At 36.6% G+C, this 26095-nt stretch overlaps 1 protein-coding gene across 1 annotated transcript in view; it reads left to right on the forward strand.

The window, feature by feature from the left end:
- Positions 1 to 26095, forward strand: part of WDR7 (WD repeat domain 7) — a 392926-nt gene that overhangs the window by 17488 nt on the left and 349343 nt on the right. The window contains exons 3-10 of the mRNA XM_054460414.2: positions 4861 to 5038; positions 11727 to 11833; positions 13708 to 13786; positions 15074 to 15248; positions 18351 to 18427; positions 19228 to 19347; positions 23600 to 23745; positions 24099 to 24201. Coding sequence (XP_054316389.1) covers positions 4880 to 5038; positions 11727 to 11833; positions 13708 to 13786; positions 15074 to 15248; positions 18351 to 18427; positions 19228 to 19347; positions 23600 to 23745; positions 24099 to 24201 — 966 coding nt within the window. The 5' untranslated portion in view covers positions 4861 to 4879. The remainder of the gene's footprint in view (positions 1 to 4860; positions 5039 to 11726; positions 11834 to 13707; positions 13787 to 15073; positions 15249 to 18350; positions 18428 to 19227; positions 19348 to 23599; positions 23746 to 24098; positions 24202 to 26095) is intronic.

The following is a 26095-nucleotide window of genomic DNA, read 5'->3' on the forward strand; positions in this document are numbered from 1 at the left end:
AGCTTTCAGTATTTAAAACTGCGTTTTCTTTTCTTTTATCCTCAAAGTACCTTTGTGTGAAACTTGCATCAGAATCCATGTTGCATCCTGATCACCTTGGTGTGTTGAAAATCAAGTCTTATCTATTATATCTTTGAAGTAGCTCTCATATCAGTATTATTATTAGTACTATTCTCACCATGAACACCCTTCACCATATATTTATTGAAGATGTCCTATGTGGTAGGTGCTGTGCTAAGCATCATTTGGTAGTGGGTACGCAGAGTGTGCATCTTGTAACCAGGGAGCTTGAAAGAGTGGTGGTGGAGACAGCCATTAACAGAGACACCCCAGAAATAAGTAATGAGAGACTGTGATAAATTTAGGCACCACCTTTTCTCTCCTGCAGAACTTCAGTAGCCTCATTGGTCTTCAGGTCCTCAGTTTTATCCCTCTCTGTTATATCACAGCTTGAGTGATCTTTCTGAAAAGCAATGTCAGATTTAAAACACTTTACCTGCTTCCCTTTGCTGTCAAATTAAAGTCCAAACTCTTGAAAATGTCTTACCAAGAAGCCCTTTGTGATCTGATGCATGTTGGCTATTGGTTGTTTTTTCACCATTCTGCCTTTTTACTTTAAATGTCAGCCCTACTATTTACTGTTTAGAAAGAATTGAGATTATACCTCTGGCCCTTAGAACATGTGATTACATGAGCCTATTCCGGTTAATTCCTACTCATTCTAGTCATCATTTCTTCTAGGAATCCTTCCTGGACCCATTGAAGTCTAGGTTAGGGAATCCATCTTTTGTGCTTCCATATGTCTTGAGACTTCTCTCATGCTCTGTGGTAATTGTTTACATGTATGTAAGCCCCACTGGATAGCTGAATTGTGTCTATTTTATTTACTATTGTAATACCTATACCTACCATGGTATTGGCATGAACTAGAAACCTGAGAAATTCTGCTCTAAAATGTATACTAATTATTAGGAGTTTGGAATTTTATTTGAAAGCCATTTTAGTTTTGGGATGGAAGTTGGTAGTATTATTTCTAATAAAGTAATGCACAACTAAATTGTTATATTTGCATTGCACAATTGCACAATTTGAATTGTTTGACGAGCATACACAGGAATACTTTTATACTTTGGCAGAAAGTCAATGAAAGGTATTAACCTGTTGGAAAGTCCAACCTTATTGAATATTAAGTGCTGGAAGAAACCTGTAGATGTGTAAGCAGAATGTGAAGAAGTAGCAAAATCTGTGTTTTTTTAAAAAATAATATTTACTGATCGTCTGCCATGTGCTAGGTATTGTACTAGTTGCATTACATATATGGTCTCTTGATCTTATGACATCTTTCTGAGAGGAGGAGAATATTATTATCCATCTTTTACAGTTGGGGAAACTGAGACCTAGAGAGATAACTTTGTCAAGATCATATAGAAGGGCCAGGATTTGGATATAGGTCATCTGATTGTAGGCCCACTGTTCTTTCAGTTATTATTTTTGTTGCTCTTGTTGACTGGAGTACAGTATTTTAAATTATTTCTATGCAGAGCTGAGAAATAGATGAAATTAGGGGAAATAAAGCAATACCTGAAATTAATCAAAAGAGATGACTGAAATTTTATCTCTAAGATGCCTGTTTCCTTATGATTTGATTTGTTAACTTAAAAATGATTCAATATTAATTTTAATAACTTGATGAGAAAACTAAGTCTCAGAAATGAAATATCATCAAAGACTGCATAACTAGTGACAAAATGAGAAGTAGAATCTAGAACTACTGATATTTGTTGACTCCAGAGCTTTATCTTTTAAACATTTCAATTGAATAAGCAGTCTCTAAATGTAACTTTAAGCCAGATTTTGATACAAACATAAATGAAAACTCAATGTTCCTAATATTATTTTGTTTTTAGAAGCATCTAGTCTAAGAACATATCAATTTGTAAGATCATGTTGAAATTTGAAAGATAGCATATGCCCTCAATGTACTAGTTGCAAAATCTGAATATATTATATATATAATATTTTGGAGAATTAGTAAGGTAATTTTATTTGAGAGTTTCTATTAAAGTTAATACCATAACAGATTATTCTAGTCATTTGTTCAATCACTTTTGCTTTTGGCATTTTCCATAAAAATAGAATTTTTTTTATCCCAATAAATCCTGTCCTGTGACTTGCTTACTTCCACTTAATATAAAGTTTTGGAACATGTTGAACTTTTTTGCTACAATAGGTGATAATGTTGGGAACATTAAGCATGGATTATTAACTAATACATAGACTGGTTGAATGCCGATGGCTGAAAAGCTGCATGCTCTGGATTTACATTGCCCTTTTTCCCCCTTAAAAACCTTCCTTGTATTGGCAGTTTAGTGTGTCTTGGCTCATCTGTTATTCATTTTAAAGAAATTCAAACTTAGATTCCTGTGATCTACCTGATTAAATGGTTAGGTCCTGGCTAATTTGCCCTTTTTTTGTTTTGTTTTGTTTTGATCAGTTGCTTAGAACTAGGTTTATGTGGTTGCCAATTCACTGGTAGTCCTTCCTAGAAGTATTTGATTGTCATATACTATTCTATCATCATAAGCCATATTATCCTCTATTTCACATTATTTCATTAGTGCTTCTGGTGGCTTTTCTAAAGTTTCATTTTTATTAGGTTTTTAAGGTATTAGGAAAAAAATGTTTTGGGCCATTTAGTACCCTATACTCCGTAGTCCTGAATCTGTTTGCATTCTCTTTAAGCCACGCAGTATGTACTGAGTACGAGTCGCCAACTAGCTAGAGAAATGGTGTTCTTTCCAGGTCTCACCATGTTGGATTCAGTGTTTAGTACTTATTTACTTGAGAGAAATCTTTGGTGATATAATTTATTATTTTATTTTATTTTATTTTATTTTTGAGATGAACTCTTGCTCTGTTGCCAGGCTGGAGTACAGTGGCGCGATCTCGGCTCACTGCAACCTTTGCCTCCCGGGTTCAAGCGATTCTCCTGCCTTAGCCTCCTAAGTAGCTGGGACTACAGGCGCCCACCACCTCGCCTGGCTAACGTTTGTATTTTTAGCAGGGATGGGGTTTCACCATGTTGGCCAGGCTGGTCTTGAACTCTTGACTTCAAGTGATCCGCCGACCTTGGCCTCCCAAAGTGCTGGGATTACAGATGTGAGCCACCGCATCTGGCCATTGCCTCATTTTATCTTTAATGATTATACCTTTTGATTGGCCATCTGTCAGGCTATAGGTGACTTCTAGTGTCTAATGAGATCTGAGAGTACTCTCTTCTACGCAGCTTTCTTTGACTATTCCAGTCTTCTTTTTCTAACTTCTCTGAACTCCTGTTATCTAGGTCTTTGACCACAGTTTTTAACCCCTAAATATTGTTTTGCCAATTAGATTTTAATTTTGTTATATTAAGGAATACTTCCTCATATGTGCTCTCCTGCAAGAGGTGCACTCCAGGATGCTCTGGTTAATTACTATCTCAAATTTAAATCCCTTCACCAGAAACTACATTTTTTTCTTTAATGGAGAAACGAGTTTACAAAGACATTCTTTTCTTCCCTCAATGTTCAGAGTTTAGGACAAAAGACTTTCATGATCTTCAGGCATAATGGGTTTGGAGTAAATGTGGTTGAATGGGTTTCGCACTGAGCAAAGTTTTTTTTTTTTTTTTTTTGAGACACAGTTTCCTGTTGCTCAGGCTGGAGTGCAATGGTGTGATCTTGGCTCACTGCAACCTCTGCCTCCTGGGTTCAAGCCTCTCAAGTAGCTGGGTTTACAGGCACCCGCCACCATGCCTGGCTAATTTTTGTATTTTTAGTAGAGATGGAGTTTCACCTTGTTGGCCAGGCTGGTCTTGAACTCCTGACTCAGGTGTTCCACCCACCTTGGCCTCCCAAAGTGCTGGGATTACAGGCGTGAGCCACTGTGCCCGGCCCTGAACAGAGTTTTGAAAATGTTTAGCACAGTGTGAAACAGGACTGAGTTTTTCTTGGGCGTTGGTATTTATTACTGGTTTGGAGACCTCATTTGTCATCAGTAGCCTAGCGGAGTGAGAAAGACCACAGGTTCTGAAGTCAGGCCGCCTGGGTTCTGATCTGGGCTCCATCACTTATCGCTTTGTGCCTCAGTGTCTTTGTCTATGAAATAGGAATGATAATAGTGTTTACCTCCTGATTTGTTGTAAGGATTAATGGAGTTTATGTATGTACTTATATTTATATACACACATACAATGTTCAGAAGAATTTCTGGGACTTAGAAAATTCTTCATAATTATTGTCTAGTGGTAGTGGTACAGTACAATCTGTGTGTACCAGACTTTCTGAGAACGGTTTGACCTGTCTTTTTTAATGGAGGCATACAGCTTGGGATCTGAAGGTCAAGATTTGTATTTGAGTTTTATGACTTGCTAGTTCTGTGTACTAGGGCAGGTCATGTTTATGCCTCAGTTTCTAGTCAGCCAACATCAAAAGGCTGTTTTGAGAATCAAAATGAAATAGTATACATAAAAATGCTTTATAAACTGTGAAATCCTAGATAAATATGAGGTACTGAAGTCATTGGCCTTTCATTAGTAAATTTTAAAAACTGTGAATGCCTGGGGTAAAGACCTGTTTATTATTATTTTGTTATTGCTTTCTTTTCACAGGTGTTGATTGTGTATTATTTTGTAAGCACCTGAATCTAGAGTAGTTATAATAAACTAGTCGGTTTTTTTTGAAAATAATAAATATTTAAGTAGCTGTAATTCACTTCCAGGAATATATGATTATTTTCAAATTGTTGGTTTTATAACAAAAATGTATAACATGTTTTCGAGAGAAATATTGTAATATCTGACAAATTTTATAACATTTTCAGGTTTGAAAACACGAACACAATGGCAGGAAACAGCCTTGTTCTACCCATTGTTCTTTGGGGTCGAAAAGCGCCCACACATTGCATCTCAGCGGTACTTTTAACAGATGATGGGGCCACAATCGTAACAGGATGCCATGACGGACAAATATGTCTCTGGGATCTTTCAGTAGAACTGGAAGTGAGTATTTGAAATGGCTATTGTACATTTTAGATATAAAAATCTACTTATTAGAAGATAATATAGTCCCCGAATGATGCTTTTGGGCCCACGATAGATTTTTTGAAAAATGTGTTTTGACTAAAACTAGTAGTATACAGATTCATGATTTACACTATTCATCAGAGTTGACTTCTGAGGGCTTTTGGCCATTTTCAATTGTAATATCTACCCTAAGTGACTTACTGTTTTGTTACATTTAAGATTTTTCAAATGATGATGACTCATACTGAAGGTTTTCCAAAGAGGTTTTAGAAAATTTAAAACACTTAAAACCTTCTATGGTAAATGCTTTGAAGAGGGCAAAACTTTTTACAAAGTATAGATTTTGTTGTATTGATTTTTGAAATGACTGTGCCTTTGTTGTCATTCCTTACTACTATGGAATGCTCAGTGTGCTCTGCTTCCAGGGCTCTCAGTGGACAGAGCTAGGGAAATAGGAGCTGGGGACACACACACACACACACACACACACACACACACACACATTCACACTGATACGTCTAATTCCAACATAACACCACAGCATTTATCCTACTTTTCTCCTTTCCATATTTGTAACTCCTTTCTCTGACAACTCTTTCCAGGAATTTGTTGTCAAGGGAAAAAGAGAAAATGGAGTGGTAGCTGGTATGGAATGTGGGGTCAAGAAAGGTGATTTTTTAAATTACTTTTTTTGGATAATAGCCTTATTGAGATATAATTCACATACTACATAATTAATCTGTTTCAAATGCACGTTTTGATGTTTCTTAGTGTGTTCATGAAGTTGTGCAGCCGTTACCAAGGTCAATTTTAGAACATTTTCATCACTTCCAAAACAAACCCTGTACCCTTTAAATGTCCCTCCTGGGCCAGGCATGGTGGCTCATGCCTGTAATCCCAGCTCTTTGGGAGGCTGAGGTGGATAGATTGCTTGAGTCCAGGAGTTTGAGACCAGCCTGGGCAACATGGTGAAACCCCATCTCTACTGAAAATACAAAAAACTAGCTGGACGTGGTGGTGCATGCCTGTAGTCCCAGCTACTCCAGAGGCTGAGGTGGAAAAAATCACCTGAGCCCAGAAGGTCGAGGCTACTCGTACCACTGCACTCCAGCCTGGGCAGTGGGAGTGAGACCCTGTCTCCAAAAAAAAAAAAAAAAGTCACTCCTAATACTCATTCTCCCGAGACCACCACTAATCTACTTTCTGTCACTAACGTCGTGATTATTCTGGACATTTAATATAAATGGAATCATATAACTATAATATGTGTTTTTTTATGACTGGCTTTTATCATGTAGCATAATGTTTTTAAGGTTCTCCCACGTTGTAGCGTGTATCAGTACTTCATTTCTTTTTATGGCCAAATATTTTTGGCCCTTATGAGTAATGCTGCAATGAGTATTACACATTTGTGTATGAGTTTTTGTGTGGACACATGATTTCAGTGCACTTAGGTATACACCCGAGCGTGGAATTGTGGGATCATATGGTAGGTAACTCTATGTTTAACCTGTTATTTAAGGAACTGCCAGACTGTTTTCCAAAGTAACTACATCATTTTGCATTCCCATCAGCAGTGCATGAGGGATCCAGGTTTTCCACATCCTTGTCAATCAATAGCTGTTATCTTTTTGATTCTAGCCTGAATTTTGTGTGTAAAGTGGTATCTCATTGTGATTTTGGTTTGAATTTACCTGATGGCTAATGATGTTGAGCTTCTTTTCATGTTCTCATTGGCCATTTGTATATCTTCTCTGGCAAACTGTCTATTCAGAGTCTTTGCCCGTTAAAAAAATTTTTAACTTAAAGTTTTTTCCTTTGCCCATTTTAAAATTGGGTTATTTGTCTTTTTATTATTGAATTGTAAAAATTCTTCATATATTCTAGATACAAATCCCTTAACAGATATAAGATTTACATTTATTTTCTCCCATTTTATCGGTTGTTTTTTCACTTTCTCGATTGTGTCCTTTGAAGCACAAAATATTTTAAGTTTGATAAAGTTCAGTTTATCTCTTTTTCCTTTGTTTGCTTATGTCATTGTTGTCATATCTAAGAAACCATTGCTAAATCTAAGGTCATGAAGATTTATCCCTGTGTGTTTTTCCTAAGAATTTTATATACTAGTTTTACGTCTTACATTTAGGTCTTCGATCCATATTAGTTAATTTTTCTGTGGTGTGAGAGAAGGGTTTGACTTCATTCTTTTGCATGTGGCTGTCAAATTATCCTAGCACTATTGGTCAGAAGGACTACTTGTTCTCCATTGAATGCTATTGGACTCTTAAGAAAAATCAATTGACCATAAATGTCATGGGTTTCTATCTGGACTCTCAATTCTATTCTATGGTTCTGTGTATGTGTTCTCATCCATATCCTCTAGATGTCTACACTCGCTGTCCTAGTTACTGTTGTTTTATATACCCACTGTCTTACTTACTATTGTTTTATATTAAGTTTTGAAATCCAGATATGTGAGTCTTCCAGTATTGCTCTTCTTTTTCAAGATTGTTTTGGTGGGGTCCCTTGCATTTCCATATGAATTTTAGAATCAGCTTGTCAATTTCTACAAAGAAGTCAGTTGGGGCTTTAATAGGGAATATGTTGACTCAGTAGATCAATGTGGAGAGTATTACTATTTTAACAATATCAAATTTTCTGACCCACGAACATTGAATGCGTTTCCATTTATTTAGATCTTTAGTTTTTTTCAGTGGTATTGTGTAGTTTTCAGAATATAAGGTTTGTATTACTTTTGTTAAATTTATTTCAAAGAATTTTATTTTTTGAATCTATTAGATATAGAATTTTTCCATTTATTTTATTTTCAGATTTTTCATTGCTGGTGTATAGAAATACATTTGAGTTTGTTTATTCATCTTGTATCTTACAACCTTATTGGACTTATTACTTCTAATAGTTTTTTAGTGGATCCTTTAGGATTTTCTGCATACAAGATAATGTCACTCTCCAATAGAGATAATTCTACTTTTTGCTTTCTGATAGGGATGCCTTTTATTTCATTTTTTTGCCTAATATTCCTGGATGGCACCTCCATAACAATGTTGAATAGAAGTGGCAAGAGTGGACATCCTATTTTCGTTCCTAATCTTTAGCAGAGGGAAAGCATCTAGCCTTTCACTTTTATTTTTATTATTTTTATTTTTTGTTGAGATAAGGTCTCACTCTGTTGCCCAGGCTGGGGTGCAATGATAGCTTACTGCAGCCTTGATCTCCCAGGTTCAAGTGATCCTCCTGCCTCAGCCTCTTGAGTAGTTGGGTCTACAGGTGCACACCACTACACACCCGGCTATTATTGTATTGGGGCCTATCTCTCTTGTTAGCTCTAATAATATTTGCTTTATATATCTGGATGATCTGTTGCTGGGTGAATATATATTTAAAATTGTTATATGCTCTTGCTGAATTGACTCCTTTATCATTATATAGTGACTTTCTTTGTCTCTTCTAATAGTTTTTGTCTTGAAGTCCTGTTTTGTCTAAGTGTACCTATTCCTGCTTTTTTTGGTTTCCATTGGCATGGAATATCTTTTTTCATCCCTTTATTTTCAGTCTATGTGTGTTTTTATAGGTGAAGTGTGTTTCTTGTAGGCAAGAGATCATTAGGTCTTGTTTTTTCATCCATTCAGCCACTCTGTCTTTTGATCGGAGAGGTTAGTCCATTTACATTCAGTGTTATTATTGATAAGTCCTTGTTATTATTGCTAAGTAAGGACTTATTTCTGCTATTTTGTTTTTTGTTTTCTTGTTGTTTTGTGATCTTTATTTCCTTCAGGTCTTTCTTTCAGTGATGGTGATTTACTCAGATGATACAATTTATTTTCTTGCTTTTTATTTTTTGTGTATCCATTGTATGTTTTTTGGTTTGAGATTACCACGAGGCTTGCAGATACTATGTTATAACCCATTATTTTAAGCTGATAATAACATTATTTGCATAAACACAAACAAACAAGGACAACTAATAAAGACTCTACACCTTAACTTCCCTTACTTTTTAACTTTTTTTTTTTTTTTTTTTTTTGGGAGACAGGGTCCCACTTTGTCACCCAAGCTGGAGTGCAGTGGCATGACCTTGGCTCACTGCAGTCTGTCTTCCTGGGCTCAGGCAATCCTGCCACCTCAGCCTCCCGAGTATCTGGGACTACAGGCCCATGTCACTATGTCCGGCTAAGTGCTGGAATTACAGGCATGAGCCAGGGGCCTGTCAGCTTTTTAACTTTTTATTGTTACTAATTATATCTTATAGTACTGTGTCTTGAAACGTTGTAGTTATTTTTGATTGTTTCATTTACTCTTTCTACTTAAGAGTAGTTTACACAACATAGTTACAGTGTTGCAATATTCTGTGTTTTTCTGTGTACTTACTATTACTGGTGAGTTTGTACCTTCAGATGCTCACTAACATCCTTTTCTTTCTGATTGAAGTACTCCCTTTAGCATTTCTTGTAGGATAGGTCTAGGATTGATGAAATCCCTCGGCTTTTGTTTGTCTAGAAAGTCTTTATTTCTCTTTCAGACTTGAGGGATATTTTTGCTGGATTTACTGTTCTTTCCTTTGGTACTTTAAATATGTCATGCCACTCTCCCCTGGCCTGTAAGATTTCCACTGAAAAGTCTGGTTCCAGATGTGTTGGAGCTCCATTGTTTGCTTGTTTATTTTGAGACAGAGTCTTTCTCTGTTGCCCAGGCTGAAGTTCAGTGGCGTGATCTCAACTTCCTGCAACCTCTGCCTCCTGGGTTCCAGGGATTCCTGTGCCTCAGCCTCCCGAGTAGCTGGGACTACAGATGCGTGCCACCACACCTGGCTAATTTTTGTATTTTTAGTAGAGATGGGGTTTTGCCATTTTGCCCAGGCTGGTCTCAAACTCCTGGCCTCAAGTGATTCACCCACCTTGGACCTCCCAAAGTGCTGGGATTTTAGGCGTGAGCCACTGCGCCTGGCCCAGTGTATGTTGTGTCTTTTCTTTTTTGGCTTTTAGGATTCTTTCTTTATCCTTGACCTCTGGGAGTTTGATTATTAAATACCGTGGGGTAGTCATCTTTGGGTTAAATTTGCTTGGTGTTCTATAAGTACTTGGATATTTATATCTTTCTCTAGATTTGGGGATTCTTTGTTATTATTCCTTTGTATAAACTTTCTACCCCTATCTCCTTCTCCGCCTCCTCTTTATGACCAGTAACTCATATATTTGCCCTTTTGAGGCTATTTTCTAGATCCTGTAGGCATACTTCATGGCTTTTTACTCTCTTTTCTTTTGTTTCCTTTGACTGTGTATTTGCAAATAGGCCATCTTCAAGCTCACTATTTCTTTTCTCTGCTTGATCAATTCTGCTATTAAAATATTCTGATACATTCTTTAGTATGCCAATTGCATTTTCAGCTTCAGAATTTCTGCCAGATTCTTTTTTATTATTTCAGTCTCTTAAATTTGTCTGATAGAACTCTGAATTCTTTCTCTGTGTTATCTTGAATTTCTTTGAGTTTTCTCAAAACAGAGAATTCAAACCCTATTTTGAATTATCTGTCTGAACAGTCACGTATTTGTTTCTCCCGGATTGGTCCCCGTTTCCTTATTTCCTTCATTTGGTGAGGTTGTGTTTTCCTGGATGGTCTTGATACTTGTAGATGTTTGTCTTGTCTGGCCATGGAAGAATTAGGTATTTATTGTATTCTTCACTGTCTGGACTTGTTTGTGCCTGTCCTTCTTGGGAAGGCTTTCCAGATATTCGAAAGGACTTGGGCGTTGTGTTCAAAGCTGTATCTGCTTTAGGGGAGCCCCAAGCCCAGTAACACTGTGGTCCTTTTTTTTTTTTTTTTTTGAGACGGAGTCTCACTCCGTCCCCCAAGCTGGAGTGCAGTGGAGCGATCTCGGCTCACTGCAACCTCTGCCTCCTGAGTTCAAGCGATTCTCCTGCCTCAGCCTCCTGAGTAGCTGGAATTACAGGCACGCACCACCACGCCTGGCTAATTTTTGTATTTTTAGTAGAGATGGGGGTTTTACCACGTTGGTCAGGCTGGTCTTGAACTCCTGACCTCATGATCTGCCCACCTTAGCCTCCCAAAGTGCTGGGATTACAGACATGAGGCACCACAACCGGCAGCACTGTGGTTCTTGCAGACTTGTAGAGGTACTGCCTTGATGAGCTTGGACAAGATTCGGGACAGTTCTCTGGATTACCAGGCAGAGACTGTTGTTCTCTGTTCATCCTTTCCCCCACACAAATGGAGCCTCTCTCTCTCTCTCTCTGTTTTGAATTACTTGGACTGGGGGGTGGAATGACACAAGCACCCCTGTGTCTACCTTCACTAGTACTGCACTGGGTCACACCTGAAGCCAGCATAGCACTGGGTTTTGCTTAAGGCCTGTTGTAACCACTCCCTGGCTACTGCCTATGTTTGTTTTAAGGCCCTGGGTCTCTACAATCAGCCAGTAGTGAAGGCAGCCAGGCCTGTGTCTTTCCTTTCAGGGCTAGAAGTTCTCCCAGGCAGCTCCGGCAGTGCTGTGCAAGAGCCAGGGGCTAGAATAAAAAATCTTAGCAGTCTACCTAGTCTTCTATTGTACTATGGCTAAGCTGACACTCAAATAAAAGGTTAATTTTTAAGTTTGGTACTTAAACTAGCATATTTTTGCATTTCTAGATTAATCCTCGAGCACTGTTGTTTGGTCATACAGCATCAATCACTTGTTTGTCTAAAGCTTGTGCTTCCAGTGACAAACAGTATATTGTGAGTGCATCTGAAAGTGGGTAAGTATTTTTTCATTTACCTCTTTTTCTCATGAGTTTTTATAACTAGCACCAGTGCCTTGTAAGTAGCGAGGTATTTTTTTTCTTTTAGAATATCTCCTAAATAAATGCTTTGTATTGTCTAAATCTAAAGGTGGATTTTTAAAATCTGATTTTAAGGATGTAAATTTTATCTGTGTTAATGATTTTATAATACTTTTATTGTAATTTATGATTATGTCCTTTGGCTTGCTTTTAAGGAACTCAGAATACTATAAAAGTTAAAGCACGATCATTCATCTCCATGTTGTTTTTATTGAGTTGCCAGACAACTTTGAGATTTCCTTTTAAAAACCTGAATGATGCTAGGCTAGCATAAATTTTGAAGATAATGCCATGAAAAAGCTCATAACATTATATTGATATGTATTAATACACTAACATAACTATTTGTGTTCCCAAGTCTTAGAATGCAGCTTGCTTTAGAGAGGCAGGTCATTGAACAGTAGTTGTAGGGCCCAATGTTATTAAATGTTTAAAAAGATTTAAAAACAGTTTTCAAGACATGTTTTGGTGCTTAGAAAATTACATATATTTATACAATATACTATTGAAGAAAGTTGGGGAACTTGAAGAGAATTATATAAGAAATTGTTGCTATGTGTGGTGGCTCACTCCTGTAATCCTAACACTTTGGAAAGCTGAGATGGGCGGATCACATGAGCACAGGAGTTTGAGAACAGCCTGAGCAACATGTTAAAACTCTGTCTCTACAAAAAAATGCAAAAACTAGCCAGGCGTGATGGTGTGCACCTGTAGTCTGAGCTACTCAGGAGGCTGAGGTGATAGGATCACCCGAGCCCAGGAGATTGAGGCTGTTAGTGAGCTGTGATTGTGCCACTGCACTCCAGCCTGGGTGACGCAGTGAGACCCTGTCTCAAAAAAGCAAAACAAAACAGAAATTGTTCTCCCCACTGAAGAGAACCTTGTATAATTCATTGGAACAAAAAGAAGCAACATAAGCTAAAAATATAATAGCTGTTGGTCAATTAAAGGATAATTCCCATTAGAATGCATATTTTAAATTGAATGTTCTTTGAAAAATTGTCTTATATAATACCATATGAGATATAGAAAATGGTATCTTAAAGAAAACCCTAATAATATTGGGATCATTGCATTTATTAATTTTTTTTTTGTTAAATGTATTTCTTCAATAGACAAGGCATGTTGACATTTCTAATTTTCAATGTTATATCTTTCAATCTTATATCTAGTTTTTTTGTATGCATTCAATAAAATTACAATACATACAGAATGAAAACTGGAGTCTGATATTTTATTTGCAAAAGTTTGAAATTCAGTTGACTTTAACTTTTGTTTTTTGCAGTTTGAAATCCTCTAGCTACCTGGATGACAAATATAAAATCTCAGTAGTTTAAATTAGAAGTTTATTTCTTGTTTTTGTCACTTGTCCCTCATGTGTCACTTGAGGCCTCTACTCTGCTTCACTGTTATCCTTACTTTGAGGTTCAGAGTGAGGGAGCAACCTCTGTGTGAAGCAGCCAGTCTCTGGAACAGAGCTCTGGAAAGCCTTGCATTGGTTCTGGCTAGAACTACTTACAGGACTTCATTAACCAAAAGGGAACCAGGAAATGCAGTCTTATTATGGGCCTAGAAAGAATGTGGAATGTGGTGGGGGGTGGGCAGTTTGGAAGGGGTGTGAGGAGGGTTGAGGGAGGACTGGAAATTTTGATGAACAACAGTAATAACTGTATGCTACTTTTTCTGAAATATATTAGTTTTAATGGAAGATTAATTTTAAATCACTGTGACAAAGTTGAATGGTGCTTTAAAAAGTCACATTCAAAGCTGACCATTATTTTGTTTTATAGAGAGATGTGCCTCTGGGATGTGAGTGATGGCAGATGTATTGAATTTACAAAATTAGCTTGCACACATACTGGCATACAGGTTAGTTTCTATTTCTGTGACTCTAAGCACAAACTATTATAAGTATATAATTTAAAATATTTTTAAAACATTGAGCCTATATTTTTATATGCAAAATGGTGGGTGGTAGTAATAAGACAAGAAAACTAGAATTGAAGTGATAAAAGTGTTCCTCGTAAGATGGTACAGTTGGGAGGGGTAAGAAAGGAGAGGAGACTAATGGGGAAAGATACAGGGCAAGCAAATTGCTGCTGCTTCTGCTCTTCTGGGCTACCTTGGTTACCCAAATGAGAGCCCCTTCACTACTTGGGAAAATGCTCTAGGTCCTACATAATGGAATTCTTCCTTGCAAAATCCTTTGTGATTCCACTTGTGATTGACACAAATTGACCTACTTTTTGGACCATATCTTTTTTATTGCTCATTCAGTTGGTCCTTGGACATGTATTTTTAAAACTTTCCAACTCTTCAGAAGACATGACTGTTTCATATGCCTGGCTTAATATGTAGAGTGTTACACAGGAATTTGTAGTTTCTGACTTACATTCCTGGTATTCTTTTTTACTTTTTCATAGCTGTCTAATTCTCTGTACTTCAGTTTACTAATTGTTTACTGTGTTGAGTGTTGGAAAAATTATGAATTATATTAAAAATATGATCAATTATGATTTCAATGGGAAAGGAAGAGAAGATAACTCACATTTATTGAGCAGATACAGTGTAGGCATTTCTTGTATTGTGTTTGATTTAGTCCTCCTGACACCCTTACATATTAAATAGGAGTATATCATTTTACGTATAAGGAAGCTGAGGCCCTGATTATGTTTGAACATCAATCATCCTTCTAAATTGTATTTGCATAACTAGTAATTATAAGCTTATATTTCCCTATTTCTACTCATTTGAAATTCATGTTATTTTTGTGACCTACCTGAGTTTCCTTTTGATGTGATTTATAAAGCTGATTTTATTCAGGTGTTTTATTAATTTATTCAACAGTTCTGTTTTAGATGCTAGAGGGGGATAAAAACAATTATCACGAATTCTGTTTCAAAATAATTCAAAAGGGAGGATAAGATGTTAGGAAAATAATTTTTGTTAGCTATTTAAAAATTTTAATATAATTTAATATATGTGTGTGCACATACACTCATATAATAAGTACCATTTGGTAAATATCTAAAATTCTTACCAAAGAAGTTGAGCTTTAGGAGAATATTGTAATAACCTTGATGAATGCATATTAATCAAGTATCTAAATTAAAGGAGAACACTCAGAAATCTTTTTTCCTTTTGGCATGAATGTAGTTCTACCAGTTCTCTGTTGGGAATCAGCGAGAAGGAAGGCTTTTATGCCACGGACATTACCCTGAAATCCTTGTTGTGGATGCTACCAGCCTTGAAGTATTATACTCCTTAGTATCAAAGATATCACCAGACTGGATTAGCTCCATGAGTATTATTCGATCCCACCGAACACAAGGTCAGTGTATTATGCCTGTTAGGAGCTTTAGCACCATGACTTAATGTTTAGTTTACTAGAACATTCTACAATTTATTGTAAATTAATACTTTGGGATATATTCTTCTATGTAAGAAATAACTACACCAATAATTTATGGTCTGTTTCTTCCTTCATAAAGAAATCTTTGATTGAATGAAGACTTAATTGTTGGCTTATCTCCATTCCATGATGTATAGATCACCAGCTTTTGACAGAGTATATGGGTGATTATCTGAAGTGGAGGAAGAATAGCTTAACCTTTGGGGGTGTAGTTTTACCTTTGGGAGGAACTGTAGTTTTACCTGTATATTTCTGGAGCCTGGTTCTGTCACTTACTTAAGAGGCATAGGGAATGCTTCCATTTCAAATGGGGACAGTGAAAAAGGAGAGATTATACACAGTTAAATTTAATGAAAGTTCCTGGAAGGGGCTGATACGTACTTGATGCTCAATAAAGATTATTATCTTTTCTTCATTTTTGTTGAAACTTCTCAATAACAACCATGAAAGCAAAAGTAAAGTTGTCAGGAAAAGAGTAATAGTTAATGCAGAACATTGAATGTCTACTTTTATAAGCCTTTTAAGGAGCATTCTTTTACTTTAAAATGGCTTCATAGTTATGTGCTTCCTATAGAGGCCGGTAAATAACCACCACCACTACCACCGGTATCACCAGCACCATCACCATGAGGACTTTCATTTACTGTGTGTTTACACTACCAAGCACCATGCTAAGCATTTACATATGATCAATTCTCACAATACTTAGTGGGGTAGGTACTGTTAAAATTCATCATATAGATGAGGAGAATGATGAGAGTTAGGGTGATGGCATCTTTGCTAAAGGACCCCGGAGTAGTTACTTTAACCACTGTGTTACACGGCTTCCCATTAGTGAATTGCCTTCAGCTTTATAGGAGCTTTTGCTTTGTAACCTCTTAGGGTAGGAAAATCAGCACATAGCTTTTTATTCAGTAGTCATTCAGCAAATATTTATCGAATGCCTACAATCTTCCAGGTGCAAGGGATTGGAATATTAATACTTAAGGGAGTCAAATTCTAGTAAAGGACAATGATATATAAACAAACAACAGTTTAGAGTGCAAAATGTGCAAGATGGAAAAATAGTATGGAGAGGATGGCAGTGAGGCTGATTGAGGGCAGTAGAGGGCTGCCCAGATCAGATGAAGTCTGATCTAGGATTTGGAAGATGAAGAAGAGTTTAGCAGACATGCGATCAGGATGTTTCTGGAAAAGGAGATAGTCTGTAGGTACAAAAGCATTAAAATTATGATAGGTGTATATGTGAAACTATAGATTATCTTTTTCTGGGGCAAGAAGTATGAGGGAAGGAGTGGTAGGATATAAGGCTGGCAGAGCTGGCAGGAGACAGGTCTTGAAAGCCGTGAGTATCAGCTAGGGAATTCACTTTGTGGATCAGGGGTTGTCAAACTTATACTGTAAAGGGCCAGATATGAAATATTTTAGGCTCTGCAGGCCATATGGTCCATGTTTCAACTACTCAACTCTGCTGTTTTAGCACAAAAGCAGCCTCAGACAATACATTAGTGAATGAGCCTGGCTGTGTTCCGGTAAAACTTTATTTACAAAAACAGCCAGTGGGCTGGAGTTGACTCATGAGCTGTAGCTTGCAGGCTCTCACTGTAGATGATGGGCAGTCTCCAAAGGGACTTATGCTTTAAACTTCAAAGATGGGAGCAAATTAAGAGATTAGTTGCCCAGCTGAGAGTGGTGCAGGCCTGCACTAAAGTGGAGTGTAGGAAGAGTGGATGCACTGGCTTCATTTCCTGCTGCTGTTCTTCAGAGTGTTGGTTCTGAAGTTTGTTAATAGGTATTTGTCAAAAAGGTGGGATCTCTGGTTAAATATATTTGGGAGATGTTTGGTAAGATAAAATTGAGCAGGCTTCTTTAATGTGAACCTTCTCAGAGAGGTTTTTTTATGTGTATTAGAGAATTACTGCTTTATTCCTAAGCATAACAGTGAGAATGAGATTTGCGTTAATTTTCCAGGCAATAGGGAACTAATCATTCATATATTTATCTCTAATATTAGTTACAATGAATCCTTTATTTAAAAAAGATCTATATTTGTGACCAGGCAGTTTGCATATTTAAAATTTTTACACTCCTTTTGTATATGTTTACACTGTAGTCTGAACAGAATAGAATGTAACTTAAATCAATGAATTCCAATGCCTTACAGTGCCTAGAGAACTATGTGATACTGAGAAGGTTTTTATTTAAAGATAACAATTTTTAAAATAACAGTAATAACTCAACTTTATTGAGAATTTAGTATGTGCTGAATGTTTTCCCTTGGCGTGTCTTAATTTTTATAACAACCCATTAGGATAGATACTGTTGTTATTCATTTATATTTGCTTCCAGATAAGAAAATTGAATTTAAGATAGTTTATTATCTAAAGTTCATTGATTAATGAGTGAAGAAAAATGTGATTTTGCTTTTAACATTCCCCTCCCTCACTCTGGAGCCTACATTGACTGCTTTCCAATGCTCATCCTCTCAAAATTCCTGTACGTGACCCTGGTGCTGTCACTGGTCCCTTACCCGAAGCTTAGGAACTTAGAGTTTTATATCATATCTTTCTCTTGATCACACTCTGTGGAGGATGTAATGTGCAATGAAGTATCTGGAAGGTGGCAAGGTATGTGGGAAAGGGGGAGAAATTAGTGCCTTGAAGAAATAAAGAGCTTGAGCTCATCCACGATAAAGAATTAAAAGTTGTGAATTTTGAAGTGTAAAAGTTCATTGTTAACATAGTAATCAAGAACATTTGAAATTATTAAAAACTTCGTGATTAGAAATAAAAAATTCAATTAGCTGGAAATAATTTTCCTTGAATTTTAAGTTGTTGGCCATCTTTATTAACTTGTGTTTCAAAACCTGGTTTCTGTTTCATGAAATAGAGAATTGTGTTTTTCTGCTAATTGTAAAACATGCTATTGTTTAATTTCATTCAAGCAAAACATCTTAATACTTAGAAAGAAAGCGTGTTATGTTCGTAACCTGGGCTGCTTTTTTGTCCCTTCTCATTTTAGAGGACACGGTGGTAGCACTCTCGGTGACTGGCATCCTGAAGGTCTGGATCGTTACGTCGGAAATAAGTGACATGCAGGTGAGAAAAAGGAAACCGGGGTGATTTCTGTGTTTTTAATCTCTGTAGCTCAAAATTTTAGTAATGATATGCCCTTCCATTTTTTTTAAGGGGGAAGGAAAAAGCCATTTTTTTTTTATAATTTTCTCATAGGCATAGTATGGAAGATTCTCCAGTATGCTATGGGAGTGAATTTTTTATTCACTTTTAATGGCAACATCTGCTCTATCATGGATATAAAATAGAGAAACATATTGTGCAGGATATGCAGAGGAGAAACATAAAAGAAGTGGGATTCTCCTCAACTACTTCTGTTTAAATTGACTCAAAGGAAAAAAAGTAAAGCAAATCACCACAAAAAATAAACAAAGCCATTTTTAGTCATCTATTTTAGTTCTTTGGGCTTGAATTCCTTGTTGTTTGTTTTTAATCAATGAGAAAGATCAAGTCTCTGACAATTTTGATGCTACTCTCTTCAGCATGGAATTCAGGAGAAGATAGAGGAATTAATTGAAAGGCACATATAGCTACAACAATTAGGATTAAGGCAGACTTTATCATCTGTCATTACCAGAGCGATGATACTCTGAGTCTCTTCAGAATTGAAATCTCGGGGGATTTTGTAGCAATAGTATTTGTGTCTAGCTGCTTTTAGGGTATATCTTTGCTGCTTTTTACTACCTTGGCATTTACCTGAGGGGCTAAAATGATGAACATATGAAGCGATGCCTTTATTTAATTTTGTTGCCTTTATCATTGTGTGATAATTTTAATTGACAGTCATGCTATTCCTAAAGTTTTACAAAGCTTTCTCTTTTCAGGATACTGAGCCAATATTTGAGGAGGAATCCAAACCAATTTATTGTCAGAATTGCCAAAGCATCTCTTTTTGTGCATTTACACAAAGGTCACTTTTGGTTGTGTGTTCCAAATATTGGAGGGTAAGATAATTATATAAATAAGAAGCTGTATTTTTATCCTTCAAGACATTGGTTTATCAGATTTCCAAAGAACCCTAAAGAAGTACTTGGTGCAAGACTATTTTCACCATTTAGAATTCATGTCTGCTTTTGATATCACATTTTGAGAAGTTGGGACTTGGCTATATATAATTGTCTTTTTTTGTTTGTGTTTATGGAATGATTCAGTTAGAGACTGTATTTCATTGGTCTTAATTTCTCCTTCTTGCTACTGTTTTAGTCACTGTCTTATCAGTACAATATAAGCAGTGGTAGGGAGTTTTCTACATGTTGGACATTTCTTTGTAGGGTGTTATTAAAGTTAATAGTCAATATTTTCCCTGGCTTCTTGTAGTTGGAAAGTCTTCTCATATCACTTAAGGGCTAATGATGGAAGAGGTAATATTACTTCCACATTGCCAGACTTTAATATTTCCATAATAGAAAAATAGCATGTTTTGAGCACTTGCTCTGTGACTAGCACTTTTTTCAAAGCTTGCCATGTATTATTTCTTTTAATCCTTACAACTCTCTGAGGTTAGGTGGATTAGCTATTTAATTCTGAATAACAAATCATTCCAAAAATTATTAGTTTAAAACAACAAACATGTTTTATCACCCAGGTTCTTGTTTTTGTTTTTTGTTTTTTTAAAGAGATGTAGTCTCATTCTATAGCCCAGGCTGGAGTGCAATGGCACAATCATAGCTCACTACAGCCTTGAACTCCTGGCCTCAAAGGTTCCTCCCACCTCAGCCTCCTGAGTTGCTAGGACTACAGGCATGCATTACCAAGCCTGGCTAATTTTAGAGTTTTTTTGTAGAGATGGGGTCTCACCCTGTTGCCCAGACTGGTCTTGAGCTCCTGGGCTCAAGCAGTCCTCCTGCCTCAGCCCCCCAAAGTGCTGGGATTATAGGCATGAGCCACCATTCCTGGCTACATTTTGTTCTTTAAAAACAGTCACAAAATGCAACCTACACTCAGGGGAGAGGATTACACATGGGTGTGAATACCAGGGTTTGGGATCACTGGGGCCTTGTTAGAGACTGCTTACCACAGGAGGACTTGTTACTTTCCCCATTTTGCAGATGAGGCAACTGAGGGAGTAAAGGGACAAATAACTTGACAAAGGTTATATAAATGGCAGCGGGGTTGCTGAGTTACAACATGGGTATCTGACTGCAGCAGCTGCTCTCATTACTACTATGCTATACTGTGTCATAATTAGAACCTGGAATGGGCTGGTTTCCTGAGCTTAGAACACAAGAGGATGGGCCATATGGTGAAAGGAATGACTAGGGAAGCAGCATCTTAACCTTATCGTTGTCACTTACTATATTAGAATAAAATGAGGAAAAGCTAGCCGCTGCTTGCTTAGAGTAGGTTTTATGGGTTTCTTCCTTTGTCTTAAAATTTAAAACATGCAAACAGTAATAAAAAAACAGTCTGGGCATGATGGCTCATGCCTGTAATCCCAGCACTTTGGGAGGCCCGAGGCAGGCAGATCACGAGGTCAGGAGTTCAAGACCAGCCTGGCCAACATGTGAAACCCCATCTCTACTAAAAATACAAAAAAAAAAAAAAAAAAATTAGCAGGGCATGGTGACGCACATCTGTAATCCCAGCTACTTGGGAGGCTGAGGCAGGATAATTACTTGAGCCCGGGAGGCAGAGGTTGCAGTGAGCCGAGATTGCGGCACTGCACTCCAGCCTGGCTGACAGAGCAAGACTCTGTCTTGGGGAAAAAAAAAAGGGGCAAGAGGATACAGTGAAAAATGTGTCTCTTCCCTGCTGGAACTTCCCTTTCCCTTCTAGATAAGAGTATCTAGTACCAGTTTCATTTGTGTCCATTGTAAACATTTTATAATTATGTGAGGACAGCTTTTCCTTTCTTAAAATGCATACATAAGAGTAAAAAGACAACTCACGTAGTCAGAGGAGATAATTACAATATAAATAGATGATGAAGAATTGTCCAGTATTTATTAAAAAACCCAACTCCTGCAAATCAGGAAGAAAACTACGGAACACTCAGCAGAAAATTGGACAAAAGTATTTTACAAAAGATGAAAGCCAGATGGCCAGTAAATGTATAGAAAGGTGCTCAACTTCACTAATCATCATATTAAGACAATACTGAGATAGTACTACAACCCACCAGAATGGCTTTTTAAGATACTTATTATCATGAAGTTTTCAATTGGGCTTACCATAAGCTGAGATTCAAATAAAATCTTTCATTTTCCCCTAATTTTTATATGGTTTTATTTTTAATTTTGTCTGTTTGTTTTGAGACAGAGTCTTGATGTCGCCCAGGCTGGAGTGCAATGGTGCAATCTCGGCTCACTGTAACCTCTGCCTCTCAGGTTCAAGGGATTCTCCTGCCTCAGCCTCCCAAGTAGCTGGGATCACAGGCAGGCACCACCACGCCTGACCAATTTTTGTATTTTTAGTAGAGATGGGTTTCACCATGTTGCTCAGGCTGGTCTTGAACTCCTGGTATCAAGTGATCGGCTTGCCTTGGCCTCCCAAAGTGCTGGGATTATAGGCATGAGCCACCGTGCCTGGCCTCTGTGGTTTTGTCTTACATACCTTTGAATCTTTAATCTGGAATTTATTTTGTATAAAATGTGAGATGTAGATCCAATTTTATTTTTATTCCAGATGGACCCCCCAGTTCCTGATGCCGTTTGTTGAATAATTCATTCATCTGTTGTCCCTTGATAATATACTATATTCCTACATTATTGGAATTGGTTTTCAGACTTCTGGATTTGTCTGCCCATTCATGAATTAATACTGTATTGTTCTAACTTTTATAGTTGTATGATTTGCTTTAACAGATAATAGGGCTGGAGGGCTGGTTTCCCTTCCTTACTCTTTCTTGGCGTTTTCTTGGCTATAATTGTAGTGCTGATGTTATACACTGATAAATATTATAAGAAATCATGGTACATGCAGCTAGGATGTGTTCTAACTTCAAGGCTGCATACAAGCAACTTCATTGTTTTCTTTAAAGAAAAGTAAAATAAAACCTCTGAGCTATTGAGGAATGAGGAATTACTCATTCCTCCTGGGAAAATTTTCTAACAACATTTAATGTACTTTTTTCAAATATTGAAAGTGATAGAATAATTCTGCTAGGAATTATAAGAGCAGAGTTTTTAGCTTTAGCTCTATCACTTACTGGACACATGACTTTGAGCAATTGATCAAATCCTTATTTGTGTCCGTTTCTTGTCTGTAAACTGGAATAGTAACATCTGCGGTGATTCTCAGGGTCATATGAGATAATAATTGTAAAGGTTCTTTGTAAACTTTGCAGTGCCTTGCAAATGTAAAGCCCTATAAGGTTAGTAGCCTTTATTGCTGGTGAAATTATAGGGATTTGAATTTTATATGTGAAAATTATTACATAGTAAAATTGAGCCTGTTAACTATAGTATTTTAGAACATTGATGAAATAATGTAAAGCAAAGTAACTCCCTTATAATAATGAGTTATTCCCATGCCAGAGTTTATTGTTAGAAATGTTGTTACTGGGCCAGGCAAGGTGGCTCATGCCTGTAATCCCAGCACTTTAGGAGGCCAAGGTGGGAGGATCACTTGAGCCCAGGAGTTCGAGACCAGCCTGGGCAACATGGTGAGACCCTGTCTCTACAAGAAATAAGAAATAAAAAAGTTAGCAGGGCATGGTGGCATGCTCTTATAGTCCCAGCTATTCGAGAGGCTGAGGTAGGAGAATCACTTGAGCCCAGGAGTTTGAGGTTGCAGTAAGCTCTGATTGTGCCACTGCACTTCAGCCTGGGTGGCAGAGCAAGACTTTGTCTCAAGAAAAAAAAAAAAAAGAAATGCTGTTACTAGACATAGAAATAAAACAGGGCTCAAGCCTGTATGTTTGAGGTTGATTTCCTATTATTTGCAATTCTTTAATGGAATGCTTTCTCTAGATAGAAAGTCTGAGGATAACTGTTCCTGTAGGGGGGAGCACCCTCGCTCCACTTGTCATAGTCTGTTCCCTGTCCACAGGGAGGTTACCCATAACTAGGGGTCTAGTTGTGTCTTCCCTATTGAAGGTGACCTCTCCCAGGGCTTATTGACAAACTGTCTTTATCTGATGCAGCAAACTGAGTTTTCTAAATACATTTCCAGGCTTTTTTTTAAACTTGAAATGTCGCTGGATCTTACTTTTTACAACAATATGGAGTAGATTGTGAATTTCTTTCTTCCTTGCAGGTGTTCGATGCCGGAGACTATTCCTTGTTGTGTTCAGGTCCTAGTGAAAATGGACAGACATGGACCGGCGGGGACTTTGTCTCAGCAGATAAAGTCATCATTTGGACAGAAAATGGGCAAAGTTATATTTACAAACTACCTGCCAGGTATGCAGCAAGTAATAAATTAGGACAGTCATCAAAAGTAAAAGATTCAGAATTTAGGGTACAACCGGAACTTAAGTAAATGTATGTAGTATAAATATCTAACTTTGATAAAACACTTCAGAACTTCTTAAGTTAGATATTTAATTCCAATTTAACTTCTAAGTGCAAAAATTAGGTGGATTTTTATTTGAAGGACAATATTTTTATAACATTATTTAATTTAATGCCTGCATTAAATTAACTATAATTTAAAAATCCCCTTTTTGTCCAATACCAAAAAACCTTGTCATATGGAATTATAAAGTATTTAATGTCAGTATTTTAATTGAATATTGTATTTTTCCCATATTCAGTTGCCTTCCAGCTAGTGATTCATTCCGCAGTGATGTGGGGAAAGCAGTTGAAAATTTAATTCCTCCTGTACAACATAGCCTCTTGGATCGAAAAGATAAAGAGGTAAAATTCTTGAGGTGTCATTTATAATTGAAAGTTACATTGAAAAACTTCTACAACTGTATTTATTGTCTTGTGATAGGTTTAAAAAATTTGATACAATTCAAAGCACTGAGTTAAATGTAAAACATTTTGAGATGGTCAGTTATAAGGGCATTTCAAAATCTGCTTATTTAAAAATATATAATATGCCTATGAAATAACATTCATTTTTCTAAGAGTACAAGTGATCTTATGCTAATTGCATATTGAAATTGGCTTTTTGATGAAGTTCATATTGATGGTGTAAATTATTTTACATACTGTCATGTAATTATAAACATAGTGACAGATATATTTTTAGAAGAGCACACATAGTTATGTAATAATGCTGAGTAATAATAGCTCTTTTGTTGAACAAGGCGTTGCAGTACCTCCACAAAATCATGTAGCAGTTTAAATCATTAGAAACTAGAAATAAAGAATAAAATATTTTTCTCTATAAAAATAAAAGTTTATTGTGATTTCTGAAAACGTGCTTAATATCCACTTAATGTTGAAGTACAACAGCACTTAGTACTGGGTTTTCAACTCTATATTGAGCAGTAAAAAAGAAGCTTTGGCTTTGAAAGCAGAGTTTTGTTTTTTTTTTTTTCTTTTTTTCTTTTATTTATTTATTATTATTATACTTTAGGTTTTAGGGTACATGTGTTTTTGTTTGTTTTTTTTAATTGATGTTCTAGGTTTCCATGGCTTTATCATTCTGAACATTACGTCTCACGTTTATGTGGCCGGGTGGCTAGGGGAAGGGAATTGTTCTTTCCATAAATATTTTGAATATATAGAATTTGTATATCTATGTACAATTAAGATCATCTGTAGCCTGTCTGTTCTTTATTCAAACTTCCACTTACTGCTCTTCAACCTAGATAGTCATGTCCAATTAACCTAAGGAATAATGACTTGTATAAAAAATATACATAAGCAAAACCAAAAAAAAAATCATTTTCTTTAAATATCAGCTCCGTAATACGTTTTAAATTAAAAACATGTATTTTGTGGTGTGTTGAAATGTAGAATATTGGTTATTACAGCTGCTGTAGCAATTTTTCCTTGTTAAATATATAGTTTATCAATTAAAAATTTTAGTCTGGGCAACATAGTGAGACCCCATCTCTAAAAAAAAAAAAAATTAGCATGGTGTGGTGGTACACGCCTGTAGTCCCAGCTACTTGGGAGGCTGAAGTGGGAGGATCCTTTGAGCTGGAAGGTGGAGGCTGCAGTGAGCTGTGATCGTGCCACCGCACTCCAGCCTGGGCAACATGGCGAGACCCTGTCTCAAAAGCAAAAAAAACTCAGTAAGTAAAGTCAAACAATTGGTTATGCTTAACGTGTAGTTTCCATTGGCTGATGCTTTTAGCTGTTAATTACTGTCTTTGATTAACCAATATTTGAATACAGTAATTAGACTGTCGACTATAATTGTCAAAACTGAAGTCAAATTTAATATTGCTTTTCAGGCTAAGATTCTGTTCTTTAATATTCCAGTATTTGTGAAGTAATCCTCTGAATTTTAGTAGAAGTCACCACACTATTTAGTATTTTCAGATAGTACTTCATTGAAGGCACAAAATCTTGAGCTGAAAATGAAAGTACACATAAGATCCTAATGAATGGTTTTTGTTCCTGGTAGCTGGTAGCTAACAGAGGCTAGGTTCAAATTGATTATGAAAATATGAGCAAGTAAAACATGATATGCTATTAGTTGAAAAATACACTAATTTTAACAATGGGGTCCTCTAGTTGCACAAGCTTGATAGTTCAATTTTGTTAGTTGTTTTTTTTTTTTTTTTTTTTTTTGAGATGGAGTTGCCCTTTGACTCCCAGGCTGGAGTGCAGTGGTGTGATCTCGGCTCAC

Source organism: Pongo pygmaeus, chromosome 17 (genome assembly GCF_028885625.2).
Source record: "Pongo pygmaeus isolate AG05252 chromosome 17, NHGRI_mPonPyg2-v2.0_pri, whole genome shotgun sequence".
NCBI lineage: Eukaryota > Metazoa > Chordata > Mammalia > Primates > Hominidae > Pongo > Pongo pygmaeus.